Genomic DNA, 26,920 nt, shown 5'->3' with positions numbered 1-26,920 from the left:
ATTCTATAGTCCTTGTATTTTAAGTATAATCAGGTGAACTTGCTAATAAGGAGTCATGCTTGCAGTTTTATTGCTCATTATTTGATGATCATGTTTTTGTAACATTGCCAAAAGTTAGATGTTTTCCCATTTTTGACAGATCTCATTGTTTCAGATAGAGTTTCTCTATTTGGTTAAATGTGTAAGGTGAAACAGCTGTCTAAGGATTGGCATAAAGGGGTTAATTACTGGATGCAGACAGCTTATTTTAGACACCTATGCAGCTAGAAGGTGATTTTTTTTTTTCTTTAAATGATGAACGCTGCTTTCCTAAACACTAAAATGTGCCAAATAACTTCTTAGTGATCTGGGCAGATTACTAAGAACGTTTTTAAAAATTCACCGGGTCTTGTCACTGTGCTTTGCTTAGATTTATACAGAAATACGGGTTTTGGAAAAACTATTCACTGTGTTTCACATTTCAATTTATAGAAACATCAATGGATTCTCGACTTCAGAGGATACATGCTGAAATTAAAAATTCACTCAAAATTGATAACCTTGTAAGTGTTTCATACCTCACTTAAAAATATAGTACTGCCTTTATAGCTTCATGTTCTCTCATGATGTTATAAGTATGGATGATTTAAGAAGTGGGACTATTATGGTTATTTTGTATTGCCTTGTTTGAGATTTTTAAAGTATTCTTTAGGAATAGATTATCCAGGCTGTGGTAATTAACAGTTATGACGTTACTGTTTTGTCATGAAGGACGTGAACAGATGTATTGAGGCCTTGGATGAACTTGCGTCACTTCAGGTCACGATGCAACAAGCTCAGAAACACACAGAGATGATCACCACGCTGAAAAAAGTGAGTGATCGTGAATCGTGCAGATTTTAAAAATTTTCTCATTACCACTTGGTTAAGAAATACGGTTTTAAAAATCAGTGAAGAAAACAATTGTGAGTGTACATTTTGTTTTCTCAGATACGGCGATTCAAAGTTAGTCAGATTATCATGGAAAAGTCCACAATGTTGTATAACAAGTTTAAGAATATGTTTTTGGTTGGTGAAGGAGATTCTGTGATCACACAAGTGCTGAATAAATCTCTTGCCGAACAAAGACAGCATGAGGAAGCAAATAAAACCAAAGATCAAGGGAAGAAAGGGCCAAACAAAAAGCTAGAAAAGGAACAAACAGGTATGTGATAATAAGTTGTTTGCTGCTGGGACTGCTTTTTAAAAATGGCTTTGATATGTAATTTCATTAATATCTTCTCTGCATTAAATGATGAAGAGGTCTCATAAAGCACTTAGAAAAAGAGAAGCTAAGGTTAAACACTTGGGTTTTTCTTTTTCATTCAGTTTAAATCATTTTCATCAAGCTTAATGTATTAGTAAATACTAGTGTTTAGTAATAATACTATGAGCAGTTACTATTCTCTTTTCACTTCAATTAGGAAAAATTTCTGACCCCACAGTAGACAAGAAAGGAAGTTCCAGGTCCCCATCACCTAGCTTCTGCGATTATTGCTCTGTTTTACTCTCATCAGGCTTCTCTGTGACCTCCCTGAAGATAATTTGGGAGCCAATTCCAGATACGCAATGTCCACCACAGATATTTTAGGGTACCTCTGTGACAGACTCCTAGAACCACAGTATTATTATCATTTCCCCCAATTCCATGTTATTAAATGTCTTAGGAGCTGCTTAATGTAGAAAAAATATTCAAAAGGAGTTGGATTGTTTTTACTCATTTATTAGGGAATGATGATTCAGGTCTCCTTAGAGATTTGTTAGAAAGTGCCCTCATCATTTAATTAGTAATAGGACATAAAATCGTGTCAATTAGTAAATAGTACATTTGACACTTTTTGTTCTAAAATACCAATGAGAGGGGCGCCTGGTTGGCACAGTCAGTTGGGCGACGGACTTCCCTCAAGGCAGGATCTCACAGTTCGTGGGTTTGAGCCCCCCGTCGGGCTCTGTGCTGACAGCTCAGAGCCTGGAGCCTGTTTTGGATTCTGTGTCTCCCTCTCTCTCTGCCCCTCCCAGCCACGTACTGTCTGTCTCCTTCAAAAATAAACACTAAAAAAAAATTTTTAAATAAAATACCAATGAGAAATACAAAATTTTTACTGTGATTCACATTTTTTTTTTAATTTTTTTTTAACATTTATTTTTGAGACAGAGACACAGCGTGAACGGGGGAGGGGCAGAGAGAGAGGGAAACACAGAATCGGAAGCAGGCTCCAGGCTCTGAGCCATCAGCCCAGAGCCCGACGCAGGGCTCGAACTCGCGTACCGCGAGATCGTGACCTGAGCTGAAGTCGGATGCTCAACCGACTGAGCCACCTGATTCACATTTTTATAAGAAATAGAATAGTCAGATGAAAAATGCTCTTTCTGGGGTGCTTGGGTGGCTCAGTCAGTTAAGCATCCGACTCTTGATTTTAGTTCAGGTCACGATCTCACCATTCCTGAGACTGAACCTCGTGTCAGGCTCTGTGCTGACAGTGCAGAGCCAGCTTGGGATTCTCTCTCTGCCCCTCTCCTGCTTGTGCTTTTGCTCTGGCTCTCTCTCAAAATAAAGAACTTAAAAAAGAAAAAAAAAATCCCCGTTCTTGTACGGATAGGTATATAGAGTAACCCTGCTTCTTACTGTGCCTCAGTTATACCCAAAAGATTACAGTGTAGTTTCAGATGAGGTACATTAAGTACTAGAGACCTCAGGGCCAGGTTTTATTTTTTATTTTGACTCTTTAGAGGATATCTTAAAAGCATTAGAAGCTCTAACGGTTTTTCCTTTGGAACCCTTCTAAAGGTTCAAAGACTCTGAATGGAGGATCCGATGCTCCAGACAGTAACCAAGCACAGCACAATGGAGACAGCAGTGAAGAAAGCAAAGACAAGCATGAGGCCAGCAGTAAGAAAAAGTGAGGACAGGTTTTAATGGGTCATCATGTAGATTTTTAATTCTTAAGTCACATTGCTGTTCCAAGGTTATTTGTAGAAGAATTCTATTTTGATCACTCAGTTCCTGAATTCAGGAAGCAAGACGGAAATCAAAAAGGCAAAAACAAAAAAATACAATTTACAGTTAATTTGCCTGTATTCAAAGGATTCGAGCTAGATGGTAGGATTCCAGTTTAAATAAGTATTCTTTGGATTTCTTTCACTGATGCAGCTCTAATAGTGACTTACATTTATACTTTCTTGAATTGTGACAGAATAATACAAAAATTAGACTAAAATCACAGGCTGTTCTCTGCTGCACCCACTCTAAATAACTAGTTAACTGAACTGGGGTTCTCCAAGTCTTGGCTTTGTTCTGCTACACATTTGAAGGGCTTGGAATCAGGCATCCCTTCTAATTCTGAAAATCAGGGAAATCTTGTCATCTGTGTCTGTCACCCCTTCTCTTTATTAAGGTTTATAATGTGTTGGTATCACAGATCTAACCTTTTCATGTTTTTCAAAGAGAATTCATTTTAAAGCTGGAAATGATGGGAAGGGCCTGGGCCATGATGCTTCCCTGAGTTATTTTGTGTTTGATCCCAGTATTACTTTAGGAAGAAGACACAACATGGTCAAATAAAATTTTGAACAAAAGGAAGTCAAGATTATTATTTCTTTAATCTTTTGGTGGCCTTAAAAACATAATGCACAGATTTAATGTGTTTTTCCCCCTCCCCCTGAAGGAAAAGAGCCCCTAATCCCAGTTGACACACCTTTCTTTCCTTTCTTTAGGCCATCCAATGAAGAGAGAGAGACTGAAATATCTCTGAAGGATTCTACACTAGATAATTAGGTTGACATACCTGGAATATAAAGAACATTTGAGAAGTTTGTAATGGTTTTCATTTGAAATATTTAGAATGCTGAAAATTTTAAATTTTTATAAGCATAGGTTTTGATGTTGAAAACTTGTTTGGAGGGAGAAAAATCCCTTTATATTTGTTTAAAAGTAATTAAACATTATTGCTAATTGTACTTGTGCAGTATTAACAGCTACATTATTCACTAAGTGTGAGGGAAAACTCATTTAGGAAATGTTAAACTGCTTTTCCAGACATTGGTTGTAGCATAATTTCAATTAGTGTGTGTATGTTAACGTGTAATTGATAGTAGAAAAAAGTTACATTTTTAAAACTGCTACTTGTATAAACCTTCCCTCTTTCCCAAATACTGTGGGTTTTGTGCATAGTTTTTACAAATATTGGATTTACCAGAGTTGTCTTTTCACTGTTTGTGGGTTTTGTAGAAGTTATGCATTTTTATGGTAGATAAAATGTTACTTCTATACAAGTACTCACTTCTTTTATCAAAAGTTAATTTTAATCTCACAGTCTACATTGTGCTACATTATTATCCTGCTGCTTTGTAACAATTTGTGGTCTGTATGCCTTTTTGTATGACAACTAGATACCCAACTGACGTTGAACTGACAATTCTACGAGGTACAAAACTCATGTTAACTTTCGAAGGTAATTTAGGTTTTATGGCTGGGAATTCAGTGAAGTCACGTGACTTCCCTGCAGCAAGCAGAATAGGTATATATAGGAATGAATCTGGCTTTAGGGTTCTACCATCTAAGATCCTTTACAGGCACTAGTAGCTGAAACTAAAAGTAAATGATAAAAGTTTATTTTTGAGAACTGTCTCAAGTTTCTGAATTTTTAAAAAGTCACACTCATTTAAGGAAGTCACTAAGTATTTTTTTAATTGGAAAAAAAATCCATGATTCTTACGCAGTAAATAGTATATAAGAAAACTAACCTATTTGAAAACAAGGCTATATCAGAAGGGGATTATTATTTAGAGATCCTGCATGTGACAGAATTGTAAGGAGTTAGAAATACATGTTGCTCTGAGGCAGTAAGACAAAGTAAAGGAGTATTTCGATGGTCTGTATATTCATATATATGGACTTAAGTCAGGGTAAGCCAACGTTAACAAAACTTAAGGGTAATTTAGCAGATAGAATTTCTAAGATATTTTGAATATTAGGTCAGTTGGTGGTTTTCAGTAGCTAAGACACTTCTCATGTTTCAAAACTATGAATATGGGGAAAAGGCTTAATACTAATACCAGTGTTTGCATGTGACATGCATTGTATGTTTTTGACCTCTCAGGTAATTGCTTTCATCTATAGATGAAAAGTGTGAATTATTTCAACAATTGGAGTTTTGCTTTTTGAGAGGTCTTACAATGGAACCAGGACCCACTGTTTTGAGGGAACTATTGATATTACACTATATCTGGTCCTTAATACAACTTAAATTTGAACAGATTTATTCTAGTTAAGCCATAAGTGTCAACATTGTAAACTTGTTTTGATTAAAGGATTTTTCTATCAAACTCTACTAGTAAATTCTTTGCTACTTCAAAATGTTTTTGGAATTCTGGATTTGCTTCTAGTGGAGTTAATTTCTTAACTTGGTATATAGGTTGTGTTGCCTGGGGAGACAGGGTAACAACTAAATCTATAGGAAGCTAAAAATGTTATTTTTTGCTCACCCTCCCCTTTTCTTCTGTGACCCAGCAGATTGATAACAGTTTTACTGAGAAACTACAGAATATTCAACTTCAGGAGATCTATATAATAGCTTTCTGATAACTTATGTCTGCGTGTTTGGGCTGGCCTTGCTCTAAACCATTGACTTACATAGTGTTAAATGTAACTGGCCTTCTATTTTCGGTTTGTCATAGGCTGATTCACAGGTAACTACCACTGTGAGAACTCCTAAAAAGTCATAAATACCAATAACTTTCAGGAGCATTTTCTCAATTTAAATTGTGTATTTGGTCAAAACTCCAGTGCTGAACAAGTCAAGTCACCAAGATAATTTAAATGAGATAGGTAACAAAAGTGGGGAAAAAATTTTTCTTTTGGTAGGTATAAACCACCTACTTCATGTTTTTTCAACCACTGGATAACATGCAAAAGAGTGGGTATCTGGGTGGCTCAGTCGGTTGGGCATCTGACTTAAGCTCAGGTCATCATCTCACAGTTTGTGAGTTTGAGCTCCATGTGAGCTCTGTGCTGATAGCTTGGAGCCTGCTTTGGATTATGTCTCCCTCTCTCTCAAAAATCAATGTTTTCTGGAAAAAGAGAGTATGTTGTGGCCCTATAGAACGAATTGTCTAAAGTTTTCTTAGCTGCTTTGGAGAAATTTCACAGGTACCATCTGAATTGGAGAAACAGTGTATAAACAACTTGACTATCTTAAGCCTTCTGCTGTTTTATCCTGTAATTTCAAACAGTAGGAAGATATTTTACCCGCTTTTGGCTGACAACACTGATTATAGTGTACCCACACACACTTACCTGGTTGAAGAGGTCGGGTCAAGATGAGGTCTGCCAACTAATCCTACATAAGAGCAAAGGCTTTTACAAGGCTGTGAGGGCTTCACTAACACCTTATTTTGTCCCACTGGTCAGAGAAAGGATGATCTATTGGAAATAGCAAACCCATAATTACAAACCTTAAGAAATGAACCGCTACGTAGGTAGAAATGTTTTTATCTTTTAGTTCTCTAACCTTAGAGATGATAAAGATATTGTGACTGGATTGGGAGAAGGTAAAATTATCCTTATAAGATACCAGGGGTTGAAAGAAATAAACCAATTTTGCTTTTCTAAATACTGATTTTTGCACACACTCATCTACTATTATATCAAAATCTTATTCTAACTACAGAGGATACTGATTAAATAAAGTTCATTACAGTATTTTCATATTCGCTTTGCATCAGGTAAAATACGTAATTTAAGTCATGTTTAACACTGAATTTTACAGCTATAAAATCCCTCACTCAAGACCTCTTTTAGGACTATTTCAAAGTTAGAAGTTCTTTTGACTTGAATTTGGTGGGACACCTGTGTATCCAACAATACACTGGCAAATTCTGGGAGTAATTAGCCTTTCTTCCTCTAGATTTCACAAGGAAATGATAAAAAGATATCACAGCCTTTGTAATTTTGATGGGAAAGTTTAACCTTAAGAGCCAGCAGGACAATATTAATGATAAAGTAAGAATTTTACTAGCAGTAATATTTTAACTGACAGTCTTCTTCGTCCACTAAAATGAATTGATGGGCACCACATATGGATTAATGCTTCCACTGGGACAATGCACTTTTTGGAATTTTCTGTTTTGAGACTAGGAAAGGAAAATGAATAGAAGTAAACAGACCCTTGCATACTAATGCAAGAACTATAAGGAATGCAGCTTAAAAATAAAGGACGCAGAAATTCATTTTTACCCCTGGAACTTCTAGGAATTGGTTAAATCAATAGGTTTGTAGCAGAATTTTCAATCTGTTGAATTTATTAGCATCATTGGAAACATGAAAGTAAACATGTAGGCAGCAACTGAAGCCAGGCAAGGGAGGGAGGGATCTCTTAGTTCTTTATACTGATCCTCTCTGGTGGTGTATTCACTGAATGAGTGAAAGAGACGGTCACTACACATACCAGAAACAGGTGCGTGTCCTCTGTACAGCAATGGACTTAATTGGGTATGTGGTACTTAAGTCCACAAAACATTTCACTGCCAATCTTTTAAACATACAGGCTTAAAGGATTCATCAGTTTTGACTTGTATGGTAAATGTCTGCTCAACCATCCAGGGAATGTGGAACTCAATTGACTTTAAATGAATAACCTAGAAGAGAGAGAGCAGAATTTATGACACGTTTAAAAGGAACAATTGTACAGCATTCTTAGAAGTCTTAAACTTTCCACCAAGAGTTTCCAGAAAACATTTCAATATAGACAACTAGATAACTACAATTTTCTCTAGTGACCTAGATCTTGGAATTCATCAAAGGTGTCCTCTGGACCAGAATGAAAGAGAATAAGTAGGATTATCCGAGTGAGGGGGCCAGAAAAATGAAAGAGCTGGACCAGAAAACCTCTGGTCCAACTGATTCTGATAGAATATTGGGTATTCTTGCCCAAGAATGAGTGATCCTAGCAATCCACAGGATCTTGACTTCCCATGTCCCACCCATGTCCCAGTGGTCATAGTACATAAAATCCGCTATTCTTAAGATTTTATTTTTAAGTAACCTCTATACCCAACGTGGGGCTTGAACTTCTAACCTGAGATCAGGAGTTGCACGTTGTACCGGCTGAGCCAGCCAGGTGCCTCAAAATCTGCTATTTTCTTAATAACATTAAACTGAAAAAATTCTTGCCCAAGAAATCAATCTTCAATTTAAAGGTTACTTTTGTGAAGGTAGGAGTATATACTCAGGATCCTTTTACATTCATTATTCACGCAGTGAGTCTCATTAAAATGTTTAGTGTGCCTACTAGTTTCTAACAAAACAAAACACTATAAACGAACCCACTGTGAGAACAGATTACACAATAGCTATTCTTAATGCTGTTATTTGTTAAATCTACTTTTATTCTTGTTCCTCATTTTTATTACAGATAATTGAATGATGTTTACCTTGGAAGCCTCACGGTACAAGGTGTAGCTCTCGCACTCTTCAAAGAATTTTCAAAATACTCCCACCACTTGATGTATCATTAACTGAATTTTTCTAATTACAGATTAGCAAAAACCACTCTGGACACAGAATGAATAGACAAGCCACAGACTGGGCAAAAATCAGAACACTTGAATCTGACAAAGGATTTGTATTCAAAATATATAAAGTACTCCTACAACTTAGATAAACACACTTAATGGGCAGAGGCACTAAATAATAACCATATTTTGGAATAAATACTAAACTAATGTATTTCTAAACACAAGTTACTTTGTAAGAAAACCTGTGATCTGAACTTGTGCAGGGGGGTGGGTAACTGGCTGATTGTTTCGGGTGGATCCTGTTCCTCAGTGACATGTTTTGGAAATAAAGTAACCATCCACAGGGTAGTTACTTCACAAGGGTGTACTTTTGTTATTAATTAAAGGTTCCAGGATCAACATAGGGATAAGCAAGGAATTCTCCCAGTTTGTTGCCTTCTGAATCATAGTGGAGCATCCGAAAGCAAACATCACAAAAGAAACATGGGTCCTCTGGTGCAAAACTGTCATTGTTCGTCACCCATCTGTAATTAAAAAAAAAAAAAAAAAGATGTACATCATTACAATGGACTTTCTTTAACATGCTGTAAGTTATAACTCGTGGTAATGTGTAAATATAACATTCCCACTATTGCCTTATCATTCTATCTTAACAATACTTTATAATCCTTTATATTATTTTGTGTATGTACGTATGTGTATATGTGTGTGTATATAGATAGATAAATACAGATGTATATTATTACCAATACTCTGCAAGGCAAAAGGGCAACTTAACAGAAACCCTGTAGAATGCTGTTTCTCTGAAAGACTTCTTAAAGGTAAGTAAACTACAAATTCGTATGTGAATGTGTCCTACACTTTAGCCACGACTCACTTATCCTCCAAGTAACTTAAAATTTACACCATTTTGAAAAACCCACAACATATTAGATGCTACAGACCTGATAAACTTGTGTAAACCAGTAAATTAGTACTGGCTAATTTGCAAACTCCAGCTGTTTTACCTAGAGTTCAGGTTAAAATGTTACAGTGTGTATACAAATGGGAATATGGGTAATATTCAACTGATACTTTGTTTTTTGGCCTGAAATGTTACTGGTCACAGTGAGATGAAAAGACTTTTTCAGTCTATTTGAATTCTGCATCTCCTGGTATGTTTTTACATTCCCTGATTGCCAGTTTGGTAACTGATTTATCTCATGTTTTCTTATTGATCATTTAGAAAAGCATATTTCAGTGGGGGCAGGGAGCCCAAAAGAAATCTACGATACGCAGTTACTCTCTTTTCTTCTGAATGCTTCTTTCCAACTATGATCCACAGTTAAAAAGCAAACTAAATGTGAAGTACCACAGAGTAAAAATTTTACGAAACTGTATTTTAACCTCATTATATACATGAGACACTGTTATTTTTTCACGGAGGAGAAGCTGTGGATGAAGCTTCTTTTGTAAATTTCAGATACAAGACACAGCGTGGCTCCCTGATGACACAGAATTGATTCATCCAAAGTGACCCACCCCTGGACTTTCATTACATATAATTTGTTTCCTTACTGTTTAAAAATGTTGTAACCTACTTTGCAGCACTAAACCTACCAGATAAAACCATTTCTATTTATACCTCCAAAGTAGAAGTCCCTAGATTCAAATTCAAAATAGGAAAAATTGAAATACTAGAAACGGAAAGTACTTGACTACTGAAAACCAGGAATTCTCAAATAATTATGAACTTACCTGGCTGTGTACATTTTACAAACAAAACATTTTCTGGTCCATAACCAATGCTTCTTGATAAGAAGGGGATAAAGGGTCCTATCCAAGCAGTCATCACGATGCACAAGCCTTGTGTACATGAGAAGTAAATGAAGATATTAAGATGCAAATTGGTGTGGTCTGTAAAGAATTAAATGTATCTGTACCTCAACATTAACATAGTAGGTGTATTTTTCATTTTTTTTTCCTAAAAGATTTAGGTATAAACTCGTTTCACTAGGTCTGACCAAACCGTTCCACAAAAACATTCTCCGAAAGATCATTTTGGATTAAACAATGTTTTCTTTCCTGTGAAACTTCCCAAAGCTCTTTATGGGGATATGCTTGAACTAAGAGGGAGCATATCTTAAAGGTATTCCATCAGAGAGCCCCTGCTTTACTCAATACCTTTTTATGAAACATAGTTTGGGCAACTGTTTTACCCACTTGGTTCTGTGGTACATGGCTCTGTTTACTGTCCTCTTTATTAAAATCTAAATCTGACTCCTGGTATAATGTGAGCTGACAGGACTTCAGTTTTACGTGTCAGAATTAAGTAAACTGAAAACGGAAGGCACTCTCAACTATGCCATTGATCGGATGACTGGGTTTGAATAAGTCCCTGAACCATGCTGGACCTCAGATTCTCCACCCCAAAAATGAAGGGACTGCACAAGAGTAGTCTGAAGGTCCCTGACAATTCTAAAATGTAATGATTTTCTTTTAGTAAGAAAGGGTAGCAATATATCAACTTTGCCATCAGCAAATGGTTAATACACTTGTAACCGTTTACCAAGTCTTAGACTTTAATCCACCTAGAAGGTAAAAATGATTTGTAGCCTAAAACTACACTTAGAAGTTCCTTAAAAGGGGCACCTGGCTGCTCTGTCAGCAGAGCAAATGACTCTTGGCCTCGGGTGTGTGGGTTCAGGCCCCATGTTGGGTGTAGGAATTACTTAAAAATACAACCTTGGGGGAACCGGGGGACTTAGTCTGTCGCGCATCCAAACTTGGTTATCAGCTCAGTTCCTGATCTCGCAGTTATTGAGATTGAGCCCCGCATTGGGCTCCACGTTGGGCACGGAGCCTGCTTGGGATGCTCTCTCCCTCTGCTTCTATCCTTCTCCCCTGCTTGTGCTCACTCGCTCTCAAAATAAATTTAAAGAGAGAAAAGATTCTCCTTCTGCCCCTCTCACCTACTTGTGCACATGTTCTCTCTAAAATAAAAAATAAAATCTTTTAAAAGACAGTTAAAAAACTTTAAATTAAAAAAAAATTTTTTTTTAACTCCTTAGAAAAGTCCCATGCTGTAAATGCTTAGTAAGTGTCAACGGTTTCCCCAAGTTGCCTCGAGTGTAAGGACTGATAACACTCGCTGTTCAGTAAGAAATGTAAAATGGGGGGCCTGGGCGGCTCAGTCGGCTAAGCGTCTGATTCCCGATTTTGGCTCAAGTCGCGATCTTGCAGTCAATGGGTTCGAGCCCCGCATCGGCTCCGCGCTGACAGTGTGGGGCCTGCTTGGAGTTCTCTCTCTCCCTCTCTGCCCTTCCCTGCTTGTGCTCTCTCTCAAAATAAATAAAAACACCCATAAAACTAAAATCATAAAAAACTGGATTGTCTCCCATCTTATGCTAATTCTCAGGCACATTCCCCTTCATTTGAGTGACAGCTTCTGTAAAATTTAACACATTATCAAAGAAACATACATCATTTCAAGGCCTATAAAGCTGAGGGTTATGAGCTCTCCTGGCTCTGGCTTGAGCAATTCTTTTTCCCTCAGGGCAACTGTTTTTGCATTCTTAACGGTTTCTTTTAAATTTAGGTCCTCGACATTCCTCTAAGGAACCAGACCAATTCTGGTAAAATATTGCATGTTCACATGCTGCCAAACTAATGCTTACACCTAAACCACACAACTGACCGTAGGCGCCTTTTATGGCGTAACACGTGGCTTTCTAGCTGCTAATTCCCTCGTGTTTGCATTTGCTTAATGAGGTTTCGATGCACCTGTCGCTAATTCAGTTCTGTATTTCCTGACAGAAAGACAGACGTGCTCTCCACGTGTGCTGTGCGTCAGCGGGAGGTCTGGCACTTCTAGACGTGCTTCCCGAGCTCTCGGCCACGCCCCAGTCTTGGGACTAAGCTGCTCGCGAGCTCGGCTACGCGGCCATCGTGCTGGGATTTCCCTTTCCCGGCTCCGAGAGTCCTCCTCATGTCTCCCCCTATTCCAAGGTTTACTCTTTGTGTCAAGTACTTCCTCTGGGAGCTTCCTGAGAATGAGTGCATGGGAGGTCAGATGTTTGGAGAGACCGGTCCCTAAGACCCAAGAGAAGTGGACACAGGGATTTGTCCGGGCATCGGTTCCTACCACTGGTACAATAAAAAGCACGGGTAGATCAGTGCTTCGCATAAAACATAAAAACAGTCCCTCGGAACCAAAGCAGGGAGAGAGCAGGGCTTATTCCTATATGTTGATCCTTCAGACACTGAGATTCCGAAATAAGGAGATGACTGGCCTTATTCATGAGATGCCAGCTACACAAAAGTTAGCTCATTTTAAAATAAAAGGAATCTGATTTTAAACCACTTTGGTCCTTCCCCCTTTATACTTATGAAAGCATTAAGACTTCACATTTGTCAAAGATGAGAATTACTCTTCCCTTCCCCCAGTTGCCTTTAAATCTTAAAATTCTGGCAAAGAGACAAGAAACTTAGACGTAGTTGCAAATCTGGCAATAAGCTAAGGGGCTACGTACAAAGTGGGTGGAGACTGCCTGTCTAATCCTCCAAAGGAGACACTTCTTTACAGATTTTCAACCCTCCGATAACCAGTAAAGTATTTATCACAGATCTTCCCAAAAGAAAGCGTGCAAATGGGTGGTCATTCTATGGAAAGTGGACAGTTTTGCTGCTCCCAAGCCAGGCTGCGGTGACTAATTTTATTCCTCGTGTTAAAAACAGGGGGCGCCTGGGTGGCGCAGTCGGTTAAGCGTCCGACTTCAGCCAGGTCACGATCTCGCGGTCCGTGAGTTCGAGCCCCGCGTCGGGCTCTGGGCTGATGGCTCAGAGCCTGGAGCCTGTTTCCGATTCTGTGTCTCCCTCTCTCTCTGCCCCTCCCCCGTTCATGCTCTGTCTCTCTCTGTCCCAAAAATAAATAAATGTTGAAAAAAAAAAAATTAAAAAAAAAAAAAAAAAAAAAAAAACAGAAAATGCTGCCAAATGCTGCCACTTACCTTATGTCAGTGATGACGACAACATGCTCACAGTCTCCCTGGTGACAATATAAGTAAGGAAAACCCAGTTTAATATACAAGTCATTGAAGGTAAAATCTTCCATTTTAGCGGTCTGAAATTTTCCATAGCCTCTATCATGGGACTCTGACCACTCAATGATAGTTCTGAAGGGGGCAAAAAGGCAATGGTATTTCATTACTCCTCAAAAACCTAGAAATGACAGAAAATGCTCTATGACCGCAACTATTTCTTAAAACCTGGCTCACTCCCTCAACGACAGTTGCCGTCTTGAGGCAAAAATCTTAGTGGTTGACACACGTTGAAATTAAGAACTCTGGATTCTTGGGGCGCCTGGGTAGCTCACTCAGTTAAGTGTCCGGCTTGGGTTCAGGTCATGATCTCACGGCTTGTGGGTTCGAGCCCCACATCGGACTCTTAGCGCAGAGCCTGGAGCCTGCCTGGAATTCTGTGTCTCCCTCTCTCTCCCCCCCTCCTCCGATTGCGCTGTCTCTGTCTCTCTTTCAAAAATATTTTTAAAAAATTTTAAAAATAAAAACAGGGGTGCCTGGGTGGCTCAGTCGGTTAAGCGCCGGACTTTAACTCAGGTCATGATCTTACAGTTCGGGGGTTCAAGCCCCACATCAGGCTCTGTGCTGATAGCTCAGAGCCTGGAGCCTGCTTCGGACTCTGTCTCCCTTTCTCTCTGCCCCTTCTCGGCTCGTGCGCTCTAAAATAAATGTTAAAAAAATTTGTTTTTAATAAAAATAAAAAAAGAACTCTGACTCCTTCTGTATCCATTAGAGCAACAGTTCTCAAAGTGTGCTTCCTAAAGTCAAAATTATCTTTATGAAAAAATGTCATTTGCCCTTTTCAATTCCTATTCACTCATAAAGGACCGATAGCCCAGAAGCTACTGAATGGGAAATGGAGAATGCCACTCCTCTCATTTTGTTGTGGAAAAGTTATTCCCCCCCGCAAATTATTAATGTTAACATTTAATGGGATCATTTAAATTAGCAGATGTTCAAATTATTTCTTAGTTTCAACCTCGAATACGGTAAACATGGATAGCTATAGCCCACGTAATCAAAAGCTCTTTGGAGTCCACAAGTATTTAGAGTAGTGAGGAATGCCGAGAACAAGTCTGAGAACCGCCACATTAGAATACACACACAAGTTGCTCTAACGAAAGAATGCAGATAAACACTCAAGAAAAAATACACATATGTACCCTAGTCACTGTGACACTGACAACAGAAGTATGGCCTGATTAACATGGTCATTAGCTACAGATTTTTCATGTTATGTACTTAAGCATGGACTTACATACTCCCATCGGGCAAACAACAGTATACACTGGACAAGCAGAAAAAATAGTGAACGATTAATTTACTGCTATCATCTAAATATGAAAGAGACTAATAAATTCTTTAAGTGGGATTTACATTTTTTTTTTTTTAGATTTATCTATAGCTCAATACAAGATTTGCTGTAAATTGGCTTTTTTTTTTTTTTTAAAGTTTATTCATTGTGAGAGAGACAGAGGAGAGCACAAGCAGGGGAGGGGGAGAGAGAGAGAGAGAGAGAGACAGAAGCCCAAGCAGGCTCCTCATTGTTTGCACTGAGCCTGATGTGGGGCCCAAACTCACAAACTGTAAAATCAGGACTTGAGCCAAAATCAAGAGTTGGACACTTAGGGGCGCCTGGGTGGCGCAGTCGGTTAAGCGTCCGACTTCAGCCAGGTCACGATCTCGCGGTCCGTGAGTTCGAGCCCCGCGTCGGGCTCTGGGCTGATGGCTCAGAGCCTGGAGCCTGCTTCCGATTCTGTGTCTCCCTCTCTCTCTGCCCCTCCCCCGTTCATGCTCTGTCTCTCTCTGTCCAAAAAATAAATAAACGTTGAAAAAAAAAATTAAAAAAAAAAAAGAGTTGGACGCTTAACTGAGCCACCCAGGCGCCAAGTCTTAAGCAGCCTCCAGGCCCAGCAGGAGCCAGGGTGGGGCTCGATCCCATGACCCTGGGATCCTGAGTCAAGCTGAAATCAAGAGTTGGACACTCAACCAAATGAACCACCCAGGGGCCACTCTCTGTTTTTAAAATGTATTCAGTTATTTCATGTGCTTGCCCTAGGTACTGGTAAGTTAAAATTTTTCTTCAGAAAGAAACTTTTCTGACCAAAGGTATGCATAGATCACTTCAAAATCTTTGTGTTATCTACTGTCTTGAAATTATAGCAAATCATGGGGCACCTGGGTGGCTCAGTCGGTTGAGTGTCCAACTCTTGATTTCGGCTCAGGTCATAATCTCATGGTTTGTGAGTTTGGGCCCCGCGTGGGGCTCAGTGCTGACTGCACGAAGCCTACTTGGGATTCTCTCCTTCATTCTCCACCTCGACCATGCTCATGCTCTCTCCCAAAATACATAAAAGTTCTTTTTTTAAGTTTAAAAAAAAAAAGACTCTTTTTCTCTGCCCTTCTCCTGCTTGCATGCATGCTAATTTTCTCCCTCAAAAACAAACAAAGAAACGGAGACATTTTTGACCCCACAACAAACAAAACAGTCTAACGAAACAATTCCTTGGCAAAGGTCCCTAACAGACCAGTTTGTGGAGCTCTCACCATTTTGAGAACTTGAAACAGGAAAGACAGAAGCTTTTTGAAGACTGTACCTGCTCAAATCTCTGCACTCAGGGTATCTCTTATCATTATAAAATGTTCCTTCAAAATAAAAGAAGGCTGATTTGTACAGGTCCTATAAGAAATGAGATGGTATTAAAAGAAAGTCCACTATTAACAATTATGAATCGCTACAATTCAAAACGTATGTCATAAAATCACACCTATTAATGTGCTTTACAGTAACTTTAGGCAACTGCACAAAATATGCTTAGCTCATTAGTTTAATATTTAATGAGAATCTATGTGACAAGTATTATGCTACTTACCAGGGATAAAAGTGTAAAGATATCATGAGATTTATGAAAGGAACCCAGTTAGAAATAAACTTTAATATTATCTTATTATATGCATACACAGCAGGGATTTATTTCAGATTCTAGAATTAATTAAAAACTGGAAGTCACGTTTTTGGTATTTCCCCAGCTATGATAACAGTGATCAGAGAGTTATGTCTTTCTGTTATTTTTTAATATTTTCAGCATTCTTTTATAAAAATTCTCCCTTCAAATTTTCAGTAATTCTTAGGCAGAATTTGAGTATCTATTCTTACTCAAGCAATCTTGCCCCAAAGTACCGCTGTAGTCACACAGCTGGTCTGAACCCTGAGGTTTCTTAACCTTCCGTCCAGCAACTTTCCAGACGGGTGTCTCTTGCTGCGTAACAGAGTCACAGAAACACCAGAGCCCAAGTCTCCCCTCAGAGCTGTTAAATGAGACTCACCCGGGCACCACTGTTTTCCCGAGCTCCCCAGGAGATTCATATGTTAGACTCGCTCTTCACAATGTCCTTAGAATACATCAGACCCCTGGGGGAGGGGGATTCTTTTTCTTAGTTTACACATACTCTTCAGACCGAAGTTTCCTCACCTATAATGACTACATCTGGCATGCTATCTTCCAGGACTCCAGAACAGTTTATGAACTATAAAAACATGTAAGTTTCGGGTATTAAATCTTACTCTAAAGAAAGCCAAATTTATCTCCTCCTTGGAAGCTTCTATTTTTCTTTTCTTTTTCTTGATGTTTGTTTATTTTTGAGAGCGAGCACAAGCGGGGCAGGGGCAGAGACAGAGGGAGACGGAGGATCTGGAGTGGGCTGTGTGCTGACGGCAGAGAGCAGGACGTGGGGCTTGAACCCACGAACCGGGAGATCATGACCTGAGTTAAAGTCAGACCCTTAACCGACTGAGCCACCCGGGCGCCCCTGAAGCTTCTATTTTTCTTTCTTCACTCCCCTATTTATAAATTATCTGGTAACAGCATCAGACACCCTTACAAGACTGGCCGTGCTGTTTCTCCTTGGACCCTCACTAAGTGTCCCTGACCCTCTGTTTCCTCATGTAACATGTGACTAAACCAGTACCTCCTTCCCAGGTGCTTGTAGAGATAAAAGGATAATATGGATTAGAGTGCCATAGGTAGCTGCTGTTAACATATAAACTGCCACTAAATATACTTCTGAACACTCAAAGAGGTAAGCTAGGGTCCCAAATAAAGGGTCTGAAAGAATACTGCCTTATTTGGGGAACAAACACAAAAGTTTACTTTTTTTCATTACAAAACGCCTCTACAGAACTTCATTTTAGGCAATTTAGGCAACTCAAGGCTTGTGGTTGGCACCATTATGATCTTTCAGAAGGGCAACTCTACAAGACCAAAAATGTTTTCCATCTGAATTCTAAATTAATTCATCCATTAATAACCTTTCCTTGTCCCAGCATACAAATAGAATAGATGTTAGCAATCTCATTACCAGGTAATTTTCATTTTCAGTGGCAACCAGAGATCCTCACTAAACAGTCTCCCTATTTTGCCAGTTAATTTAGCTGACCAACTTTGGGGAGGGAGGATCACCAACCAACAAGGAAAAGCTAGTGTAAGAAGTTACTTCTGTTATCTTCTAATGTAGCCTAAGAGTCTACTGTTACCGTTTCCATTTTAGAAACAACGTCACTGTCGACAACTAGTATCATCAGAACAAAGTCATTTATATATCCTTCTAGGCATCCATTAGTCACTTGTTCTCTTGCTAAGATTCAAACCAGCTATATTAGAATTTCAGAAATAATCCTAGGATCTGCTGTCAGAAAAATGGTAACGGGAGGAAGGTGCGGAAGAACTACGGGTAAGGAAATTGTTGCGACTTAGATTTGTTACTCTGTGTCCTAGAACAGGGCTTTATTTACAATACATAACAGAGAAACAGGTGTGCAAAGTATTTTCTTAAACTTCCTCTACACAAGACCTTTAAGAGATTACCAACAAAAAGAAAAAAAAGAACTAATCTGAGCAATGTAAAAAAAAAAAAAAAAAAAAAATCAATAGACCAGAGATTAAAATGTGAAGGACCATCAAAGAAAAAAAACAAAAGACACTTGGGGCGCCTGGGTGACTCAGTCGGTGAAGTGTCTGACATTGGCTCAGGTCATGATCTTGTGGTTTGTGAATTCGAGTCCCGAATCGCATCAGGCTCTGTGCTGACAGCTCAGAGCGTGGAGCCTGCTTCGGATTCTGTGTGTGTCTCTCTCTCTGCCCCTCCCCTGCTTGTGCTCAGTCTCTCTCTCAAAAATAAACACTAAAAAAAAAACCAAACACTTGAGTAGAAAATACTGGCATTAATCTTATACACACATTTTTAAAATGCACTCCATTCTTTAACTACTATAGTCCAGAAACAAATGTTATAGCAAAACATACTACGTTTTAGACATATGCTTTTAAAAGAGATTTAAATATCCTGGCCCAATTCTCCCAGACTTCTCACATACTAAGCCACCTAAGATAATGTTCAAAATTCTTGCTTATTGGTTGGAATAAAGATTCTCCTTTCCTCAACTACAGGAACTGCCACTCACTGATTTTTTTCTTCTACAATCACCAGTGGAATACATGCCAAATAGCTGTCAAAAAGAGGATTATAACTGAAGGACCAATTTTCAATGTTGTCAGGTGGGACAAAGGCATGAGGCGAACAGAGAAAATAATCTGACAAAATGCTGAGAACTGGTGAGGGTGGGTAATGGGTACATTAGGACTCATCGTAACATTTCCTGTGAGCATGTTCAGAATTTTCCAAGGCACCAGACTACTCAAGAAAAAAGAGGACTCGGGGCGCCTGGGTGGCTCAGTCGGTTGGGCAGCCGACTATAGCTCAGGTCGTGATCTTGTGGTCTGTGAGTTTGAGCCCCACATCGGGCTCTGCACTAACAGTTCGGAGCCTGGAGCCTGCTTTTGATTCTGTGTCTCCCTCTCTCTCTGACTCTTCCCTGCTTGCTGTCTCTCTCTCTCTCAAAAATAATAAACATCAAAAAAAAAAAAAAAAAAAAGAAAGAAGAAAGAGGACTCACATAAATAGAAAAAAAAATTCCAAAGCAAAACTTAAAAAAATCCCAAACCATAAAACATAAATGCCAACTGGTGACCTAAAAATCTTTCCACGGGCCAAATGTTAGTATCTGCAAAATTTCACTTATTTTTGAGGTCACTTTCCAAAGCATAGCTGGAAAATATTTAAAAGAGGACTATGGGTCAGCGGGCCCCCCCACTTGGAAAGAGCTGGGAAGACACCAGCACTGATGGCCAAACACGACAAACGAGCCAAGGCTGGTTAAAAACACTCTCTGGGGTTCCTGGAGCTAAAACGAACTCGCATATTGGACTTGAGCTCCTTTGGGCACTGACGACACGGTTGCAAGGAGAATGAATTCAGATTTTGCTTATTAAACTTACAAACTACAGTTCCACCTGTTTTTGGGTTTTTTTGGTTCTGTTTTTTGGGGCTTTTTTGGTAGGGTTGAGAAAACCCTACAAGAGACTTCTGCTCTGCACACAGCCTGGAACTTCAACCTGTTTCTCTTTAATGTTTACTTCCAAGAGCACCAAGATGTCAAATGTGAAGAAACCAATGATCTTAAACCCATTTTCAACGTGACTAAATTTCAGTGAGATCTGCGTGTGAGTCACGATGCTGGTCTCCTTGCCAATCACTGAAAAGACTGGGACACAGCAGCCTTGTGGGGCAGAGAGAAATCAAACAGCGTCAGCCTATAATTCTAGGCACCATAACGGCCAAAAGAAATGGTGCCGGAGTGGCCAAGAGAGGGACGGTCAGGAAAAATTTTATGTAGTGAGTTTGGGGGCACCTGGGTGGATCGATCGGTTGAATGTCCGACTTCAGCTCTGGTCATGATCTCACCATTCAGAAGTTCAAGCCCTGCAGCTGGCTGTCCCCTGTCAGCGGAGAGCCTACTTCGGATCCTCTGTCCCCCGCTCTTCGCCCCTCCCATGCTTGCGTGCTCTCTCTCATAAACAAATAAATATTAAGAAAGAAAGAGAAAGAAAGAAAGAAAGAAAGAAAGAAAGAAAGAAAGAAAGAAAGAAAGAAAGAAAATCAAGTGCATATAATATCCTAAAACCTAAGTAAAGAAAATGTGGCGAGGAAGAAGGACTACTCGGTTGTGTCTTATGTCGATGAGCTGTCAAAAAAGGTGAGAACGAAGTCTCCGGTGACATCAGTAAAAGTGATTTTTGAGGACTGGTAGGGAACAAAAGTGAGTGCAAGCCAAAGTGGTGGCAGAAAAAGAGAAAACAATGAATTTAGGTACGATTACTAACTCGTTATTACTACCTGCTATGAGTCAGTGTGCTGAGAAGGAAGTAGAAAGATGAGGTGGTGGCTAGAGGGAGCTGCACGGTCAAGAAGAGGGTTTGGACGGGAGATCCGACGGCACACTTGTAACGATGGGGGAGATGCCAGGATGGCACAACCATGGCGTGAGGGCAAGCAGCTGGAGGACATGGAATCCCAGTGCAGGGAGCGGCAGGCTTAGTCCAGCCACCGTCACAGGTGGGAAGGCAGGGCTCACGGGCAGACGGGTAGAGGGGTAAATGCAGGTGAGGGGTGATGGAAAATGCCTTTCTGGTAACTTTATTTTCTCAGTGAAACAAACAGCAAGGGTTTCACCTGACGGTAAGTCATGAGGAAAAGATGCCAGCAGTTTCAGAATGAAAGAAACAATTCTCCTAAAAGGCGGTAGAGTGAGTCGCTACAGAAATGCAATACAATGCCAGGCAGCAGTGAGGCTAAGTGGAAATGTCCAGGAGGCAATTAAAATAATGGTATGAGAGGAAATCAAATGAAGTGAAATGATAAAATAAAAGAAAAAGAAAAATAAAAGAAATGATTTGGACATCAGGAGAGAACATGGCTAGAAGAGAGAGACACTAACAAAGGTTAGAGTCCACTTAAAACCATGAAAACTGGGAAAGACCAGGAGCATTTAGAAGAACCAAGATGAAAACCTGGGTTATAACAACATTTATCTGGCTGGTGGCACAGGAACCAGCAAAAATAGTGATTATGATGGTTCGTGTCCAAACTCCATGTCCATTCTAGTTGACCCAAATATCTTTTTCTGACCTACAGGAGATGCTGCCCCTTTCAAGGGGGCCAGTAAACCTGAGGGCTTCTACCAGAGCTGTACCAAGTAACAAGGAGTTCAAGTCTGCCCGCCAATGGAATTCACAAAAACCTACTACTTTACTGGGCAAACAATCCCTTGTGAAACTTTGTGGGTGGCTGGTCTACCACTTTGACCCTTTCCATCCTTACCCAATGGGTATGTAGAGTTTCTCTGTCCTTTTGAGAGCACCTCCATGGGAAACACCAACAAAGACCAACATCGGTTGGTATCTATATCCCTGCTTGGTGCCAGTGCTTGGACTGACAGAACCTTCTATGGCCGATGGGGCTCTCAGGTGGTGGGGGGCAGTTATGACAGACTGAAACTCAGAGTTTGAAAGAGGAAACAGTGAACAGTGAACTCAACCGGCACAGTGAGGAAAAGTTGAATGAACATGGAGAAGAGGTTAGACAACAGGTGGTCCCTACGGCCTTAAAAGGAAGGGTGTATACTGAATGGTTGAAGGGGAGCTGAAGGGGAGATAAGGAAATCAAAATTGAGCATAGTCTCATTGAAGATAAAGAAGGGAAGAGATAGGCTTGATGGAGTGGCAGAGAAGAAGAAAGCATTTACTGGAAGATTTACTAGCAGCCTTGTAATATCACTACTTACTTAGATGATGATGATGATGATGATTTCTTCTTATTTTATGAGGGTTAAAACAACAACAAAAACCATCTTACTTTGCTTATGTGCTCAGGAGCTTGATCAGGAGTGTTGCTGAATTCGCCACCAATCTGGAGGTCACTGACACAACAAATTGAATCCCTCAGTTCCGTGAGCTTTTGACTGCCCAATACCAGCATCGTCTGGTATGGTTTGTGTTCTTTGTGCTAAAAGTCAAATGGTAGATAAGTAAGTGTCCACTTAGAGACAAAGCAATTAAACAATAAATCCTGTCCTGACCAGATCTCAATGAAGTTACTGGTTTTCTTAAAGTTATCCTCATAACTTAGTGTTCTGTGTTCTCTCGGTTTCTGTACTGGCCTATTTGGAACCCATTAATCACAGGTCCCAACTAATGGCCACAATTGTTTACCTCTCCCCTGTGATTCACACCCTGTTCTCTGAAACCACCTCCTTGGTTTAACCCTCACACACCAAGCCAGTATTTCCCATCCTAAATCAATGTAAGGTCAGGGAGCGGACAACTAGGGATAGCCCCTGCACCCCAGAGCCCACCAGAATTATCCAAACTGGCCAATCCCAAACTGTTTGCCCTGCCCTGCCCAGCCTTTCCCATGGAAACCTTAATAAAGGCTGTCGCCTCTGGCTTCTCCTCACTCCTTCTGCCTCCTGAATTCACTGGTGCTTCCCCCTGTGGCCCTGCATCTTGGCATACTCGCTCCTCTCAAGAAATGTAAGTAATAAAAGTCTTCTTTCAATGGCATTGGCCTCCAGTGTGGTCACTCAGTCACGTCCGTAAGTTAAAATCGCAAGGGCACGATTGAGACACCTGGTGAAAGGTCTGAATGTGTCCGCCCCCAATTCAGGCGCTGGAATCCTAACGCCCAAGTGATAGTGTTAGGAGGCTAGGTCTTTGGGGAGTGATCAGGTCATGAAGGTTAAGCCCTCATGAATGGAATTAGTGCTCTTATAAAAGATCCCACAGAGCTCCCGAGCCCCTTCCGCCACGTGAGAAGTCTGAGACCTGGATGAGGGCTCTCACCTGACCATGCTGGCCCCAGAACTGTGATAGATAAGTTGCTCTTTATAAGCCACTCAGTAAGTGATATTTTGTTAAAGGAGCCAAAAGGGACTAAGACACTTGGCAATGAACTTTTTTAGTTTAAGGTAAAGTTATAATCAAAAGGCTATTAAAATGACATTAGCAAGAAGAACCTCTGGCATATAACTTCATCTAGCAGCACTGTGTTTTAAAATATCCTGGAAGTTACCTCACTGAAGTCAAGCAATCTTTATACTCTCATGTTACAGACCCCAGAGGTTCAGGCTTATTGGTTTGGTTTGATGGGTAACTTCAGAACCTAATCAAACAAGGTAATTAGTACTAACTATATCCCAGATGCTTCATTAGTAACTATTCATTCAAAAGTACAACTCATGTATAGTAATATTGCAAGCAAACCTTATCAAAGTATATGACACATCTATTTTGGGAATCCAGAATACACACACTCTGAGGGGAGAGGTCAAGGTGGCAGAGCAGCATGGAAGTTCTCTGCTTCTCTCATCCCTCAAATGCAGCTAGATCAGCACCAAACCATTTTGCACACCTAGAAAACTGATCTGAGGATTAACACAACAATCTGCATAACTTGAGCCACAGAACTCGGCAGGTACACGGCATAGAGACGTGAAGTGGGGCAGAGAGAAGCCACAGAGGGCAGGGAGAACAGAGAAAGGGGGAAGAGTCCAGGAAATACACTCTCCCAGAAAGTAGCTGGAGAGAGAGAAAGAGTGGCAACACCCACAACTGACTTAACAAGAAAGGGAGAGAGGAGAAAGGAGACGGTTTCAATTCCATCAGGACTCATAAACAAGGGAGGACAGCATCAGAAATCTCGCAGCCCATTACTTGGTGGTGCTCTGGTGGGAAGGGTGAATCCTCAGGAGCAGGCAGAAAAGTCAGAGGGGTCCTTAGGCCACACGGGCAGAAGCAGTTCCCCTGCTAGGAGGGCATTTGGCAGAGGTCTCCGGCCTCCCCAAGGCGAAGGTCCCAGGGGACCCCAGAGAGCATAATTGCTGACACTGGAACAAAGACGCCAGGGTGTGGTGAAACCTGGCGCTGGTGATGTGTTGTGATTTACCGTAATCCCTGAAATGCTGCTGCTATACAATCGTGAGAAATTTTTCTGGGGCGGGCTGGCACCTGGCCACAGTCTCTGGGCATCTGCAGCAGCGTGCTTGTGTGAATGTTCCTGAGGGGTGGGCCGGCACCTGGCCATTGCTCCATGAGATCCTCCTCTAGAGGGTCGGAGAGGACCGGAGTACCTGCCGGTCCAAGCCGCAGGGCTCTCAGAGGGAGGGGTTTGGAAACAGCCCTATTGGAGATAAAATTTGGGAGGGAGGTGCCGCCTGCAAGGCTGACAGCTTGGACACAGATAGTGTAGAAGCAGGGAGTGGACAGAGGCTGGAGACAAAGGAGGGGTGCTTAACTGCCAGTTGGTGAGAGCACAGAGTTCCTGAGTCAGAAACTGGGAAGCTGGGCATTCCATTTCACCTCTCCCACGCAAGCACATACATTCGTATATGCGCCACAACGATCCACCCCAGCAAGCTAAGCAGCACCACCTAATGGAGAACGGAGCCGTTAACCAAGCCACGTCCAACTGCTCCAACCAAGCCCAAAACACAACCACAGGACTCTCCTCCTGCTTAGTGTATGGATTATAAAGTGGTTCATAGTTTGACCTCTAAGGGAAACTAGATGTAATTTCATTCTGTTCATTGGTCCATCTATTTGTGTTTTTTTGTTGTATTGGTTTGGTATTTGTAATTTCTTTTTTTGTCTTCTTATTCTGGGATACAGAAAAAGTTTTTTATTTTCCATTTTTATGTGAAATTAAAATTTTTTTCTACTATATTTATTTTTTAATTTACTTTTCTATTCTACTTTACCTTCAATTCATTTTATTCTATTTTATTTATTTTTAATTTTGAAACATTTTCTCACTTTTTCGTTTCTCTTATTTCCCTTTTTTCTCTATTCACTCAAGCTTCTTTCAACAAGCAGATGAAAACATACCTAGGATCTAGCTTCCTTTATTTGATTTTTTCTGTTGTTTTTAATATTTTTATTTTATTAACTTTTTCTTCCTCCAAAATGACAAAATGAAGGAACTCACCCCAAAAGAAAGAACAGGAAGGAAAGACAGCCAGAGACTTACTCAACACAGATATAAGCAAGAGTCTGAACTAGAATTTAGAATCACGATAATGAGAATACCAGCTGAGGTTGAAAAAAACAATTCCTTTCTACAGAGATAAAAGAAGTAAAATCTAGTCAGAGTGAAATTAAAAACGCTATAATTGAGATGTGTACTTGAATGGATACCACAGCGGCAGGGATGAATGAAGCACAGCAGCAAATCAGCCAATGAGAAGAATTACAGCTAATAATGAAGAAGAAAAAAAAAAGGAAAACTAAGGTTAAAGAGCACAAGATAAGAATTAGAGAACTCAGTGACTCACTAAAAAGGAGTAACATCGGAATCATAGGAGTCCCAGAAGATGAAGAAAGAGAAAAAGGGATAGGAGGTTTAGGTGAGCAAATCATAGCAGAAAACTTTCCTAACCTGGGAACAGACAACTTCCATTAGATTCAACAAAAACTGACCATCAACAAGGCATACCATAGTCAAATTCACAAAATACACAGATAAGGAAAGAATTATGAAAGCAGCAAGGGAAAAAAAGTCCTTCACCTACAAGGGAGGACAGATCAGGTTCGCAGCAGACCTATCCACAGAATCTTGGCAGGCCAGAAAAGAGTGAAAGGATATATTCAATGTGCTGAATCAGAAAAATATGCAGCCAAGAATTCTTTATCCAGCAAGCCAGTCATTCAAAATAGAAGGAGAGATAAAAGAGTTTCCCAGACAAACAAAAAGTTAAGGAGTTCGTGATCACTAACCCAGCCCTGCAAGGAATTCTAAGGGGGACTCTCTGAGGGGAAAAAAGAAATAACAAAAAAGACCAAAAGCAACAAAGACTAAAAAGGACCAGAGAACACCACCAGAAACTCCAACTCTACAGGCAACACAATGACAATAAATTCAGATTTTTCAATATTCAATCTAAATGTCAATGGACTAAACACTCCAATCAAACGACACAGGGTAACAGAATGGATAAGAAAACAAAATCCATCTATGTGCTGTTAACAAGAGACTCACTTTAGACCTAACAACACCTTCAGATTGAAAGTAAGGGGTTGAAGAACCATCTATCATGCTAATGGTCACCAAAAGAAAGTGGGAGTAGCCACACTTATATGAGACAATCTAGATTTTAAAATAAAGAATGTAACAAGAGATGAAGGATACTGTATCATAATTAAGGAGTCTACCCACCAATTAGAACTAATAATTGTAAACATTTATGCCCCCAATGTGAAACACCCAAATATATAAATCCATTAATCACAAACATAAAGAAACTCACTCAGGGGTGCCTGGGTAGTGCAGTCAGTTAAACATCCAACTTTGGCTCAGGTCATGATCTCATGGTTTGTGAGTTCGAGCCCCACATCAGGCTCTATGATGACAGCTCAAAGCCTGGAACCTGCTTCAGATTCCGT

General features: G+C 40.1%; 2 protein-coding genes across 6 annotated transcripts in view; one reads left to right on the top strand and one right to left on the bottom strand.

The window, feature by feature from the left end:
• PSIP1 (PC4 and SRSF1 interacting protein 1) overlaps positions 1-5,343 on the top strand; it is a 40,069-nt gene extending 34,726 nt beyond the window's left edge. The window contains exons 12-16 of the mRNA XM_047064769.1: positions 472-542; positions 751-852; positions 970-1,183; positions 2,807-2,918; positions 3,733-5,343. Coding sequence (XP_046920725.1) covers positions 472-542; positions 751-852; positions 970-1,183; positions 2,807-2,918; positions 3,733-3,793 — 560 coding nt within the window. The 3' untranslated portion in view covers positions 3,794-5,343. The remainder of the gene's footprint in view (positions 1-471; positions 543-750; positions 853-969; positions 1,184-2,806; positions 2,919-3,732) is intronic.
• SNAPC3 (small nuclear RNA activating complex polypeptide 3) overlaps positions 1-26,920 on the bottom strand; it is a 70,163-nt gene that overhangs the window by 16,860 nt on the left and 26,383 nt on the right. Inside the window, exons 5-11 of one of the 5 annotated variants that reach the window (XR_006959657.1) lie at positions 22,341-22,490; positions 16,187-16,269; positions 13,521-13,685; positions 10,270-10,377; positions 8,449-9,056; positions 7,464-7,653; positions 6,032-6,439 (exon numbers count right to left, since the gene is read on the bottom strand). Coding sequence is in view for 2 of the 5 variants with exons in the window: in XM_047064779.1 (XP_046920735.1) it covers positions 8,909-9,056; positions 10,270-10,377; positions 13,521-13,685; positions 16,187-16,269; positions 22,341-22,490 (654 nt within the window). In the remaining 3 variants the exon portion in view is untranslated. Of the gene's footprint in view, positions 1-6,031; positions 7,654-8,262; positions 9,057-10,269; positions 10,378-13,520; positions 13,686-16,136; positions 16,270-22,340; positions 22,491-26,920 lie in introns of those variants that run through there. The other 4 variants (XR_006959656.1, XR_006959655.1, XM_047064779.1 and 1 more) reach the window with 4 other exon arrangements.

This window comes from Lynx rufus, unplaced genomic scaffold (genome assembly GCF_022079265.1).
Source record: "Lynx rufus isolate CCGP_SWC_20201006 ecotype Redwood Valley unplaced genomic scaffold, mLynRuf1.p SCAF_10, whole genome shotgun sequence".
NCBI classification, from domain to species: Eukaryota; Metazoa; Chordata; class Mammalia; order Carnivora; family Felidae; genus Lynx; species Lynx rufus.
This window is presented reverse-complemented; position numbering and strand designations above follow the sequence as displayed.